General features: G+C 36.4%; 1 protein-coding gene across 12 annotated transcripts in view; it reads right to left on the reverse strand.

The window, feature by feature from the left end:
• Positions 1-9,253: 9,253 nt before the first annotated feature.
• Positions 9,254-15,215, reverse strand: part of CAPS2 (calcyphosine 2) — a 33,465-nt gene continuing 27,503 nt past the window's right edge. For all 12 annotated transcript variants that reach the window (XM_085569086.1, XM_085569088.1, XM_077783522.2 and 9 more), the window contains 4 exons: positions 13,589-13,743; positions 12,966-13,085; positions 11,777-11,873; positions 9,254-10,531 (listed from right to left, as the gene is read on the reverse strand). In XM_085569086.1, coding sequence (XP_085425212.1) covers positions 10,356-10,531; positions 11,777-11,873; positions 12,966-13,085; positions 13,589-13,743 — 548 coding nt within the window. In that variant the 3' untranslated portion in view covers positions 9,254-10,355. The remainder of the gene's footprint in view (positions 10,532-11,776; positions 11,874-12,965; positions 13,086-13,588; positions 13,744-15,215) is intronic.

Below are 15,215 nucleotides of genomic sequence, written 5' to 3' on the forward strand. Positions count from 1 at the left end.
ATCATTTAAATATGCAAGACAGCTGCTAGCAAAGTATGCACAGGGAAGCCCCTTGCTGTTTTTGTGTTCCACTCAGGTTCTCATCTGCTTTTTCTCAAGATCAAGGCTAACAACAGCACACACACAGAGCCAACAAAACCCTCCCTATTCAATTTTTTTTGCAAATGTTGACTGCCAACATGGAAGAAGCATTCTCATAGCATGTAACAATTGCTTTTTAAGAAAACTTTATCCAGCCAGGAAATATCACATGGGAGATTTAAAGGCCCTACTTAAAAGTAACAGGGTCTAAAGATCTGCTTGCAAATCACCTAAGCAAAGAAAATCCTCATAATATTTTAAATCCCTGCCAGTCTAGGGACCAACCTTAGTGTTCCTGCTAGATGACACAGAGTTGAAGATTTGCTCTGACTTTCCAATATTATTTTCATACTAATAATTGCTGCCATAGGTACTTGTTAAGCAAGATGCAATTTGAGATGCTTGCTGTTACATTAAAAGTGAGCTGTTTGTATAATTGACACAGTATTCCCTGTCTCTCTTCCTCACGTATTCCTGGTCTCATTTTTTTCCAACTCAAATTTTTCATTTTCTGAGGCAAGGATTATATCCCACTGTAGTAGTGTGCATTGTGCCTAGCTCAGGCCATGACATCTTTTAGGCTCTTCAAAGCTAGAAAGCACATTAATGAAGCAGTCACTGACATGTCCCAGCTCAAAAAGATTCAGCAGCTAAAAGGGAGGCAGAGTAAAAGAAAAAATGCAAAAAGAGATGCTCTGAGAGCAGAGGTACTGACTTAAATATATCTTTAAACCTCTTCCACTACTGTGACTAAAAGATTGGTATTCCTCCTCCATATAAGGAAGCTCTAATTTAAAATCTAGCAGTATCATAATTAATGTGAATATTATGCTAATCTTGGGGGGGGGGGGGGGGGGGGAGGAAGACCACTGCTTATCAGGTTCATTTGCATTTTTAAATAACTCCTTGGCTTAGGCTTCTAATATTAATTTTGAAAATTTCTTAGGATGTTCCATGTACCAGCTGCCATTCTACAGCCACCCAGCCCTTCTCTTAGGCAAAATGCATTCAAGAATACAGATAGGCCAGAAGTCCTATGGTTCATCATCTCTCCTAAAGGGAAAAGCATCTCCACATCTTGTTTTGGTGACAGGACAATCAGCTGCATACTACAGAGTGGACAAAAGACATTTCCAGAAGTACAAATATGACAGCAACCTCCATTTACATTTTATTAGATCACTAAACTGACCCCTACCATGCCAATTATTGTTTGATGCTTCTGAACACTTTTTATCAAGACAGATATTAGAAACCAGCATGAGATATGAGTTAAGAATGCACAGCCTACCTTCATGCTGCTATCAAATAGACTGTACAGCCCGAGAGTACAATTCAATCTAACAAATTATCAAAAAGACTGTCTTTGAAGTTGAAATGCAAAGGAACAGTTTGTAGTCCATGTTTTTTTGGAACTAATACTGCTGCAGTTTTCATTCTAGTGAGAGAAAAATGCAATTAAGCCAAAAGGAATACTAAAAAATTAGTAATCTTGACATAATCCTGACTAGTGTCTAAAGCAACTTTGTGGACTGCTCCTTCAGGGTGAAAGGCAGTTCACAGTTTTATGTATTATTTATGGTAGTAACTTCACAGGGAAGGAGGAGGAAGGCACTGCAGACATTAATACAGTGGCAAGTTAACAAGGGGACTGAAGAAAAATCTCACCTGGAAACAGCAGTCCTCCACTATGGTTACTGAATAAAACCTTTCACTTCACCAGATTAGAGGCAGCCTAACTTAAATAAAAGAGAGGAGCAGGAAATAATAGACACCCTACATCTTGAACATTGTTGTAGAGAAGCAAGCTTTGGCTTGTCTTTCCTGCATTTCTATGCATCAGATTGCCACAGAGATTACTACACATCTCAAAGTCTAATAAAAATATTTTCAGCTGACACAAAGTATTTTCCATAAATTCTATTTTAATATGGTATCAACAATAAGCAATAGTAAAACTTATTCTAATAAATACCTGCATACATAATCATATTACATTTAATAATGCATAAGAGCCTACTTACAGTGTCTGACAAAAGCTGCTGTTAAACACCTTATATTTTGGTTCAGCTTCCTTTTACCCTTACCCCTGCTCTTAAGAAAATAAGGATTAAAAAAATGAAATTGTTCAGTTCTTCTTTATTTTCCATTAAAGATTGCATGTTTATTCTGTGGATTTCACTAACAGGTATCCTATGAAACACAACTGGGAAGGAGAAATAATACTTCTAGTCAGGTAAAGCTGATGCAAACCTATTAGGAGCCTGAAAAGAAGCATAAACACAAAGCTCCTACAGAACTGAGACACTCATGCCAAATTTTCCAGGAGGAACATCTCCCCATATCTTAAAGCATAGTAGAACTTTGCCGTTTCACTTTAACTGAAACGATGCAAGAAAAATCAGTTCTTGAGAAGAAAATTTCTGAGTTAAAACCACAATGTCAGCAAGACATTATAAAATCAGGTTGTGAAAGGAAAGAGAAGGAGAGGAAAGACATCTGATATAAAAGTAAGCTCTATAATGCAAGAACCTCACTAGCAAGACCTTAACCAGAGCACTGCACCTCATGTAGAACATTGAATTCAACACAAGTACCCATTGGAACTTATGGGAGAAAAATGAGAATGGTCTTCTGAATGTCATTAACAGAAGGTCCTGTTAATGCAATATTCCTAAACAGCCATATTTAGCAGACTTCAGATCAAAGGGGATGTAATAATAGTTTTCAAAGCCATTATATAAGGGAAGGACAGGCTAGTGGAAAGAGTAATCAGCTTAAACCATAGCAAGAAATATTCAGGTCAATCAGCAGACAGTTTGTACCAGCAATACAGCAGATTACCTGGGAATGTGGAGGAGTCTCCATCACAAGTGAGAAAGCAGCATAACTGGTTGTTTTTTTTTTTTTTTTCAGATAATACAGAATAATGGAGTAGACAACCTTGTAAAACCTCCTTCAGACAGATCTCTTCTGACTTTCTTTATGTGAAGGAAGAGTATTTACATGGACCAATAATACTACAAGGTAAGCTTTGCTTCAATGACTGGTGTTCCAGAAGGAAGAGGGAAGTCAAAAGACACAAATGAACAAAAAATATTAAAGACTAAGAATGCCACTGCAGCTACTATTTGTTTTTATCTGCCCTGTCTCCTATCCTTTTTCCCCAGAGAATTTTCTTGCCGGATGTTAGTTCATATTTTGATTTATTTCTGAACATATTTTAGCATTATGGTTGTTACCGAAGAAGCTCATTTCCAAGAAGGATGCTCCCAAAAGAAAAGTTGGGAGGCATACCAAGATATAACTGTAAAGAGAACTTAGAAATCATATAGTCTCAAACAAGGGAAAAAGTATCAAAAAATAAACACAAAGAATATGGAAAGTTAATTATCTGGCACTGACAACTGATTCCCTTCTCACTGCACTGGTTTTAATAAATAAATAACAGAATTTTTGGAGTGCCTATTTCTTGTGGTTACTTGGATCTATGCAACAATAATATCTACAACAGATACCTCTCAAAAGTATAAACCCATAAAAAGCAGAATATCTTGGTTTAAGCTGTGTTGCTACACCAGGCACTTGCAAAATGATTGGTCTAAGAGAAAAATAAAAGCATTGGTTTGACTTCTGTTGCCATTTCCTTTGGTCATGAAACATTGAGAACAGAGAAGAATTCAAAATGTCTAGAGGATGAAAACTTCAGTATTCACAACTGAAGCCTACAGTTAATCACTGCATCTGCAAGGCAAATGCTATTGTCAAAAGAAATTACTTCAGGGGAATAATTTTACCACTGTGAGTGCAGGATTTAATTCATGCCAAGACAAATCATAGGATCCCAGAATTAGACACAGGAGTGATTAAGTGTTCACTTACTCAACACAAGTTGCAAGAAAAAAAAAGGAATATTGCTTTAAGATGTATCTCCAAAGCTGTTATTTTAGCTTCCACTGTTATCTTCCTGTGCTTTACTATAGCAGAATGGAGTTCCCCCATGTGAAGTATAGAGCAGTGCAAAGCAGTTATCATCCAAGGATGCTTGTCCCAAAGCAAGTTTTGTGACCCCCTCATCTGGGCCACCCAGGGTGCTGAGGAACTCAGCCTCAGCCCCCAGCCCCCATTAGGGTTAGTGCTAGGGTTTAGAGAGTTACAGAGCCTACAGCTCAAGGGATACCCTGGCTGGACATGGCATGCCAAGGGGAGCATTTCTCCTTTCACACCTTTCTCATTTGGGCCACCCATGTTCCTGAGGTCCTCAGGCTCAACCCCAAGCTGACACTATGATTAGGGTTGACTATGGTTGACTGCACTGGAACACATTGCTAGAGAGGCTATAGAGTCTTCCTCAATGGAGATATTTATATAAGATGTGGCATAAAACAGAAATATGTGGAAAAATAGAGGTTGAAGTATTCAAGGCCAGGCTGGATGGTGCTTTGAGCAACTTGGTCTAGTGGAAAGTGTCCCTGCCCCAGGCAGAGGGTGTGAGAGACTGAAATGTTATGGCTGATGGCCTCAACATTGTTATGAACGACTTTTTGCCCATTCTGCCAAAACTATATAAAGAAGTTCTGACCACTGAAGCCCACCCCTCCCCAAATATGCCCCCTGACAGGAACTTTGGAGTGTGAGTTAAGCAACCTTAGGGAACTTAAGATAAAGGTGCCACTATTGTCCAATCATCTCAGGTCTAGACAGAAGTAAACAAGGCTGAGGGAGAAGAAAATATCCATGAAGATAGGCAGGCAGCTTCACCTCTGCCACCCACCAGGGCAGCCCTTCTCACCAGTGCTTGTGCCTGCCAACTTCAGCTGTCCCATAAGAGAACTTCTCAGGTTTTTGTCTTCTGGGAAAGAGCCCATGAAGGAGATCCTTTGAGAAGATTCAAAAGGGCAGTCTGAAAGCAGTGTTGAGTGCCTAGAGGGAGAATCCTCATTAGTTAGATACCTAGACAGCACACCTTCTTAAAAACCATTTTGCTTTCCTTTTTCAGAATTTCTCAGGTTTCTTTTGTCTCCTAAAACTGGGAGTGGGAATGACAGTTAAAGGTCAGAATACAGGAGTTTTAAAAAGCATACACAAGCCAGAAAAAGCTGTTAAAATATTAAACATCTTTCATGAAAATGGAGCAAAAAAATCAAACCACAAAGAAATTACTATTACTTTTCTTATCTCAAAGCTCTTTCTCTTGGGAGACTGGACATACCAAATTCTGACAGTTGCAGTAAATGCTGATACTGACGTTTCTGTGCACATATCTAATTAATTCCACCCAATATGCAACACATGAGAGAGCAGGAAAAATTACCCAGAAAAGAGGTAGTCAGATACTACAAATTCCAGGTAAACACAACAGATGCTCTAATAAACATTAAAAAACCTGTGATAAACATCTATTTTTTTTTTTTCTCTAAGGTATTTTTTATCATCTTTAGGCCTCAGGTTCCTCACAGTCAAAAAGGGACACCACAAAAGTACAGGAGTAACAAAATAAAAATATTTAATAGGGTCATCATGCAAGTAATGTCTTACCAAATTTCTTTCCTAAGTACCTTCCAATCTGGTTAATATTTTGAAATGTCTCCTAAACAGACCTCTTGTATCACTGGAGATGTCTGATGTTTACAACAGAGTAGTTCTGACTCAGCTTCTCAAAGAGAAGATGGTTAACAACAAGAAAAGCAAGTACTGAACTATCTCAGTCTCTGAATTGCTAAGTATGAAGAAGGATAAACTATTAGAGTAATAGAAAGGAAAAAAAAATGCATGTGATTTTTCTACATTCCTTTTTTTGTTCCACAGAAACTTACCTGTTTTCTTCAACACATCAGAAATCAGTTCTAGGCTTTTCTACTACATAGAGATAGCATGCTCAAAACCAAACCAAAAATAAAGCTACAATAAGAAACAAAAACAAGCAAATAAACAAAAACACAAAAAAACCTCTTGCACAATAAAAAAATACACAAAAAAACCCAAAGTAACCAATAACCAAAACCCAAATAACCAATGCCCATAAAAACAAAAACCCAAACTCCACAAGTAAACAGCATGTCCCTACAAACACACAGTAGTAGATACATTTTTAATATTTTTGTTGTTCTGGCCACAAAGATGCACACAATTAGATCACCTGGCAGTAACCTATGGAAGAGAAATGAGTTTTTGAGTGTGAATCAGTAAAAATGCCAAGCCTGGTGAGGATGCTGTATTTCCATTAGCAGACAAAGTGAAGCTACTGTAGGTTTGATCTTTGTGTGCCTGTGCTTCAATTTTTCAAAGTTCTCTTAAACATTCCAGCTTACAGTGTCAGTGCATATTCATTTCATGAAGTAGTAACCAACCTTAAGAATAAGGAGTTAAATCACTTAACTAATTTCTACTTGTCTTCTGGGAGCCTGCACATCTAACAGGAAAAATACATTCACACAATAATGCACTTCTGATGTTCTCAACTACAGCAAATTGCTATAACTTTTTAGCAGAAGTGTAAATCATGGTAGCATGAAGACAACTAGTTTATTAAGAAGTGAGTTTCAGTGAAGAATCTTCTTTGAGAACCCCCCTTTAACTAAGAACACACTCTAACTTGGAAAGCTTGGGCAATTCTTAAAAAGATAGCAAATGGAGAAAGTTCTGAAATGCATTTAAAGGCAGCAAACCTAGTAGACATTTCCAGATGGTTTTAAACCTACAAAGCATTGATTAAATAAAAGGATTCAGGTTCATTAAATGTTCACAGGTAAATAAGAACAAGTCAAAACACAATTAATCAGGCCATTGAGACAACTCTTAAGGAAAAATCAGATACCATAGATCTTGGTTTGAATAGCTCCTGTGTTTTTCTACTCACAGTAAGCATGGTGGACAAACCTTGGGAAGAATTTGGTTTGAATTTTTTGCCACCATCTGAAGTTCAGATAATGAGCAACTGTGGGCAGATAAAAGTGACTTTTGTGAATGCTATTAAAAATTCATCATAGACATCGCATCTGATGAGGCAAAAACTGATCACAGAATCAGTAAGGTTGGAAAGGACCTTAAAGATCTCAAGGTCCAACTTTTGACAAAACACCACCAGGTGCTAAGTAATTTCTTGAACACTTACAGGGATGGTTACTCCACCACCCATCTGAGTAGCCTGTTCCAATTCTTGATCACCCTTTCAGTGAAATTTTTTTCCTGATATGTAATTTTAACATCCCCTCGTTGCAGCTTGAGACTTTCTTCTTGTCCTGTTGCTGGTTACCTGGGAGAAGAGGCCAACCCCCACCTGGCTACAGCCTCCTTTCAGGTGGCTATAGAGCGATAAGGTCTCTTCTGAGCCTCCTTTTCTCCAGGCTAAACAACCCCAGCTCCCTCAGCTGCCCCTCATATGATTTATTCTTTAGGCCTTTCACCAGCGCTGCTGCCCATCTCTGGACACGCTCCAGCTCCTTCTTGTAGTGAGGGGCCCAGAATGGGTGAGCTGTGGCCTCACTAGTGCCCAGTACAGGGGAGCAGTCACTGGCCACACTATTGCTGATCCAGGCCAGGATGCCATTTGCCTTCTTTGCCACATGGGCACATGCTGGTTCATGTGTGATTGCTGCCAACCAGCACCCCAGGCCCTTTTCCACCAAGCCACTTTGCAGCCACTCTGTCCCCAGGCTGTAGCGCTGCATGGAGTTGTTGTGATCCAAGTGCAGGATCTGGCATTCGGCCTTGTCGCACAAGTGTAGGACCTCACACAATTTGCCACAGTCTATTGATCCAGCCCTACCCTCCAGTGGATCGATACTCCCACGCAGTCTGCACACTTACTAAGGAGGCACTTGATTCTCTCAATAAAGGTATTAAACAGGACTATCCCCACTACTGAGCCCCAGGTAAAACCACCAGTGACCAGTCACCAGCTGGATGTAACTCCATTCACCACCACCCTCTTGGACCCAGCCAGTTTTTTCACCTAGCAAACAGTGCACCCGACCAAGCTATGAGCAGCCAGTCGCTCCAGGGGAACGCTGTGGGAAATGGTGTCAAAGACTTTACTGAAGTCTAGGTAGACAACTCCCAAAGCCTTTCTCTCATCCACTAGGCAGGTCACTTGATCCTAAAAGGAGATCAAGCTGGTCAAGCAGAACCTGTGTAAACAACCTTGCATTTAATAGAAATTACATAGGTAGCAGATTTCACATAATTACCACAGTACTGCTTTCACTTTCAAGAAAATTTTGACCTTTAGACTTTATCTTAGATTATTCTGTTAGGGATATGTCTTCAGATAAAGAAAACAACACAGGGCTACCAAAGCTATGTTCTTATAACAGCACCTCATTTCCATGATAACAAAATAAATTTGCAGTAGATACGACATATACAGCTTCTTCTGACAAGCAGATCCACTTAGTATACATCTATTTGTCTTAAATTTTTCCATTCCATAGGAAGATGTGGAACAATTTTCCTAAAAGCTTCACAATAAAAGTAAACATTGCATAAAGAAATATGTCAATACCTCATTTCACAATCACTTTCATTCATTAAATTGAGCTACAGTTTTATCTGTTGGTACAATTCTCCTAAGTGAAAAAGTCTAAATAGAGCACATGATTCTTTAAAAAACTAACTAAAATGCGAATTGATATTTTTTTCAGCAATTTGAATGGACACATTAACGAGCAGATCCCTCTACAATCAGCTAAAGTTCCCCTCCTCAGAACTACCTGCCCTTCTCAGAATCAGCAGTTCCAAGAACACTAATTAACAAAACCTTTCCAGAGAGAGAAATTCCAGCAGGAATGGGGAACATAAAAATCATAATGAGTCAGAATTCTTGCTTAGAATACACATTGACAAAATCTGGTTTTCCCTGTAAAAAAATACATACAGACTTTTGCAGCCCCAAAAGAACCCCCCAAGATCCCTTATTTGAGGATTTAGAATAGAACCTTCAATACTTGTTACATTTGAGGCTACGGTCAAACATTCCAGACGTAAAAACACAAAAGTTATTAGAACAAGGAATTACTATATCTAGACTATGCTAGACAGCCACAGGGGACCAAAGTCCCTCCTTTCAGCATCCATTCCAGCACTACCCTTTAATTCCTATGAAATACAATTTCTGTCTCAGATGAAGATTGTTTTAACAATGGACTATAAATTCAAAAACAGGCAGACAAGCTTAGAGGAAAGTTATATATTGTAATTGCACAGGCTTAAGAAATGCAGTTCAGCATACAGTTCATTTCAGAGATAGGTGTATGAAAATCAAAGTCTCTCCTTAACTACATATTTTTATTTCTTAACACAAATAATTTTACAGAATTAGCAAGATGTATTATATTGAAAAGTGTACATGTCAGAACATTTGAAATAGCAAAGACTATTTTAACTTATAATTTAATTTTTGTGGTGGAAGAGGTGGTTGTTTTGGATCTTTTTAAAACACTTTTCTGTTTTATGCTTTCAGAATAGATAGGAAATGCTACATATCAGTTTGACAAAATACATAATTGCTATGTTTTAGCTAAAAAATCCCAGCAATATAAAGAAAACATATATTTAAATATAAATTACTGTTTTGAAAACAATTTAGCAAAATACAGAAAAGGAAGATATGCATTACAAAACACATGTGTGATTACTAAAGCCTTTGAGATTCAAAGCTCAGCTTCAGATGCCTGATCAAAATGAAAAAATAAGATCAGTCAAGAGGGTGCAAGGGGCAAGGGGCTAAATGCTGTGAATATCTCTGCACTTTCAGTGCACCAGACATCCTCAAAATTGGAAAAGGATAACCTGCTCTCTTTCAAACTAAGTACCAGCATAAGAAAAAATAAGCAAGATTAAGAATGTTAAAAGAAAATTTCTTAAGGAAAGCTATTATTCACATTTATGCAGTCAAATCTGAAGCTTTTCACAATGCATCATAAACCGAATTTTTTTCTTCTACATACCCCTTCAGGCATTTTAGTATTCTAATTCGCTCTTATTTTAAAATAGGTGACTTTATTTTGATATTAAAAAATGGCTTTGTGTGTGGGATACAGTTTTAAAAATTTCCAGTGAAAAGACATGAACAGCATTTTTATTAGAAGAGTGGCTAGCATAACTCAACAGACACTCCATGAAATTTGCCATGTATTATTATGAAAGCATCTAAAGTTTTCTGTCCCTGAAATCAATTTAAGACACTAATTATAAAGTAATGCACATCAAGATTAAATCCTCTCTTAGTCACTCCTTGTTTAGAAAGTGTTCCTTCTTTTTTGTCATCTTCCACTCTAAATTCCCCATGAATTCTTTAAGATATTAACAAAATCATCATCACCCACAATTCCAAAACTTAATCCTTCATAGAAATCTTCAAACTCAGAATAGGACACTTCATTGGGGTTGATGCAGGACTCCCCTAATGCTTCTAGAAATGACGATTTAATTTCTTCTTCTGGAGTTTTGCCTGTGAAAGTATATTTTTCTATTAAATACATTTTAAAGAAGAGTGAATATGTAGCATTTAATTTACTTCAGGAAAGAAACTTTCAAATTTTATCTTGCAAATATTGTTTTAATGAACAAATTCAATATTATGATTTCAGAATTAAGCCATTGGCTCACATATTACCACCTGTAGAAATTACCTTACTTTAATAGCATGATATAATTAAGTATCAACAGAAGACATGAGGTCAGCCAATTGCATGAATTATGAGAACAGGAATTTTTTTTCTTCAAATGACTGCAAAAGCCAAATAATAAATTTTTAAGCTAAAATTCTGAAGTTATCTTGTAAGTGTATATTTACTGTAATAGAGCTTCAAAGTTCTAGGAAAATTTTAAGAAGGAAATTGGCATCTGAAAAGTGTTCTGCAATTTACATCTTTGTCCTAGCAATTTTATAAAGATAATACTCAAAATTATTTCATTGAGAAAAAAAGTGCAAAAAATACGGCATTACAGCATTGGGAAAAAATCCACATATTGTATCCCTATACCCCCATGTGACTTCATGTGTTACCATTAAAATCACTGGTAATATAAAAAAACCCCTTCTCTTCTTCAGGTACGAAAGGGTCATGACATCATGGAGACTTTCACAATGACTAGTTTGGTACACTGAGGTATTGTTTTCTAAAACTGGCATGTAAATATTTAAATTTCTATTTTTTTCAAAGGCATACATTTTTGAGAATGCTGAAAAAATAATGAAGAAACCAGCAGTCTTCTCTATAGGATGACAAACCAGTCCCAGAAATAAAGTTCCTTCTGAATAAATTATTCAAGTGCTGACTACATTCCATGTCAGTTGGAATCCTTGCATATTTTGATGGAAAACAGCAATGTGAAAATGAGTACCCTACTAAGTGAAAATTATTAATATCATATTTGCCACTGATACCTTACAGCTGAAAGCTGAAAAATAACTGCTTACAGAGGTAGGGAAAAGAACTGCTCTGCATTCAGGCAGTATTAGCAGCCTGATAAAGGGCAAGTATTAAAATTGTGTATATGAACTCCATTACTACTTATAGACATGTTCTAAGAGACTTATTTTATGTCCTCAGATGAAGAAAGTTCCCTTTAACAGCTCAAATCTAAGTAAATATGAAAACAGTTTGTATGTCCAACCAGTTTCTGGATCTGCTATCTCTGCTAACAAGATGATTTCCGTAGTTGCAGATTTTTGTTTGTTGACACGAGTTACCTGCCAATACTAGAGGATGTTTCTTTGCACAGTAACATTTCCTGACATCTACCATAGGCACGCTCCCAGTTTTGTTGAAATCTAGTTTCATATAAGCCTAAAGGGGAAAAAGAAGAGTTTCATATAAACATCTCAGGGAGAAAAAAAGTGAAAAGATGAAATGATCAAATAGACTAAACTATCTAGTACATACTTTTAAACATACTTCTAGTACATACATTTGCTTTTTGTGCAATTGCTTCTGTCAATGTACCTACTTTATGTAAGGCACCAGATACTAGAAAGTCATTCTAGATTATACAGTTTCATGATTATTTTACCTCAACATTTTTCACATCAAATGTGTGTCCCCTGGTCAACACAAAAAAAAAATTGTCTTCTCTCCCTAATTTCTAGCTCATCCTTATAATCAGAAATTTAGCTGCTTCCCTTCTGCCTCCTCCAATTATTAAGATTCCACATCATTCTGACAGAAACCTCCACACAGCCTCTCTAGCACTGCTAACAGCAGCTTCATTTGCATTTCAATTTACTCAAATACACATGCTTGATATGTAAAGCTAGGAGAGTCAGATCCTCCATGATTGAAAGCATCAAAGTATAGGTCATTTTTCTTGATCTTGATATCCAGTTGCTACTCCTTTGTCTAGTTTGTGATCGGTGTCTGATACCACAAACAGCTCCACATTACATTATAGACAAATAACAAGTGGCATTTCACATATAACAGGTCTCACAAATATAATGACTCTGACTGTTGGTCTCAAAGAAGACAAGTATGACTGCCTCCTATTTCAGGCACTGTGGGAAGAAAATCTACACATGTAGATTTGCCACAATTTGTCATTTGCCAAAATAAGGAAACAGACTTCTGGAAGAGATCATCTCAGGGTGCCAGACACTTCATACACAGGACTGAATGATAAGAACAGCACATATACATGAAAACTCAAAATAATAAAGGAATGAATTCTAGAATTTAAAATTAACTAATTTAACAATGGAACAGCATGCAGTCCACTAATTTACCTTTCTGTGGATAAACTGATCTGAAACGTCAAGAAGTAAATTTCCAGGTACTGAACATAAGAAAAAATAACAAAACCCAACAACTGGAATATGATGAGTGACTAACTCCAAAGTTAGACTGAGAAATATTTACACTTAAAATATCTGCAATAAAACTTACTTTTCTTACAAATGTTTTCCTATATTCATTCATTTCTCCAAATATGGCATGAGTAAATTCTCCATAGTCAACCTTATCATTCTTGCTATCATCAAGAATAAGCCACAATGATTCAAAGTCCTGAAATTTAAACATATTTTGCCAAAGTTCTTCACTAGATTCTGAAATTACAGTATTCTCACAAAACCCCCCAAACTTCTAGATTTAAACTCACTGAAAGATTTGTAATAATAACGCATGTCACTGGTGACCATAATACACATTATTCACAGTGCTGATAGCTGGGAGCTACTTTTACAACATAATATATAAAAAAAAAAGAAAAAACCTAAGAGCATAAACAAAATTATTTTTTTAAGCCTAAAGAGAAAAAATGGGTTGCAATCACACTTGCTTCCTCATGTCATGATATAAAAAAAGACTGCATATTTTAAAATACTTTTTTATTTTTAAGAACTTCACATAGAATTTAGTGCAGGAATGCTAACATACCATAAGGGAAAAAAATACCAAAAGAAAACTTGCACAACCCAGGTATTAAACTATAGATTTCAGCAAAGAAAATAAGCAATTTCATAAATTAGAAAAAATTATACCCACATTTACAGTTCAGGTAGACTCACCCCTTCAGGCATTTCCAAGTGGAATACTTTTAGAGCTTCTTTCAAGGCTGCCTGAGAGAGAAAACCATCTCTGTTCTTGTCTATTTGTCGGAAATACTTTCCTAAGCCTGTTATAACCCGAACTCCTCTTTTACTTAATGTTTCTCTGAATATACCTGAGGATTTAGAGAAATAAAGGATACAACATTTACCTGAAGTTGTCCACAGACAATACAGAAGTCAAGAACACCATGTCTACACATGATGGTGCTGGTTAGAAAGACATACCCTTGCATTCAGGCTCTCTCATCTTTGATGAAAAAATGCCAGTCCAAAAGGAAATCATCTGTTATTCAACATTTGAGTGAAAATCATATATAGTATGTTTAACAAGCAATACCAAACAAACTTTTTTCAAAGAGACCACATAAGGAAAGAAAAAATGGCTGTTGTTCTCAGTATGTTCAGACTGTAAAACCGCCTACTTCTGTGAGATTGGATTACATGGCATGATTATACATACAAAGTAACTTTGGAACAACTGCTTCAGAACAACATAAAAATTCTATTATGAGACAAAGTTGTTTCTTTATTCTACAAACTTGTTACATATATGTGGGAATGAGAACAAACATGACTAATTTGGCAAAATCATTCCCAAATGATACATAATTTCTATGGCAAGACTTATGAAATACTTCAGCTAGCATATTCACTTAGGGATGTCCGAGTTTCTCAGCATACTCTATTAACATTAGTCACATGCTACTACCTTCAAATTACTTATATCTACAATTTTTAAGACAAATAGGGGCAAGGTGAAAGAAGGAAATTTTTTCCAGTGATGCTGAAACTCAGCTGTTTATTAAAAGGTGCCTTGAAGTACACAAGTACACACACACAAAATTCTACCAGGCCACACCAGCAAACCTAAGATACAGTTGGATAACAGAAAAGTCAGCTTGTGTCTATTATGCAAAGGGAAAAATGGAATAACTAGAAGATTTGAAAATAACCATAATTATTCTAACTGTTTTTTGGGAAAAGTAAATGTCCAAGCAGATTCTAGTGACCAAAGAGTGCCTACTTAAGCAGGTTTAGTTAATGACAGTAAACAGAGGAGATTATACAAGCTGTGAGCTGCTGAGGTCAACCATTTTTGTTAACAATGTTACAAAAATAATGCACAACACTGTACAAACATCCTTCCATAATCTTCAACAAAATGCTATGCCTTTGTCCTAAAGACTGTAAATAGGAATATGGTAGAGTTTATTTACATATTCCAGAGTACAGTACACAATTCTACTCATGACTTTTAAAAATCAAAATAATAGAGAATATCAAATGCAACTTAACAATGTATAGAAACAATGGCCAAAAGTAGTATCTAGCACAAAATTACTGGAAGAAATGAGATGGTGTTTCTACACTTGGCCAATAACAAATTTAATGCCAGTGTAACATAGCATCAGCATTATGTTTCAGATTTTTTTCAGTGATTATGTCAACATGGAGATTAATGTTTTATTGATTACATTCATAATTACTCTGTACATTCTGCACAATCTTTACCCAGACTGTTTATTTGAAGAGATAGGAGAAAGCTTTCTTATGACTGATTTGTCCTGGTATCAGATTCAAATAA

The sequence above is a fragment of the Lonchura striata genome, chromosome 1A (assembly GCF_050655825.1).
Source record: "Lonchura striata isolate lonStrDom1 chromosome 1A, ASM5065582v1, whole genome shotgun sequence".
NCBI classification, from domain to species: domain Eukaryota; kingdom Metazoa; phylum Chordata; class Aves; order Passeriformes; family Estrildidae; genus Lonchura; species Lonchura striata.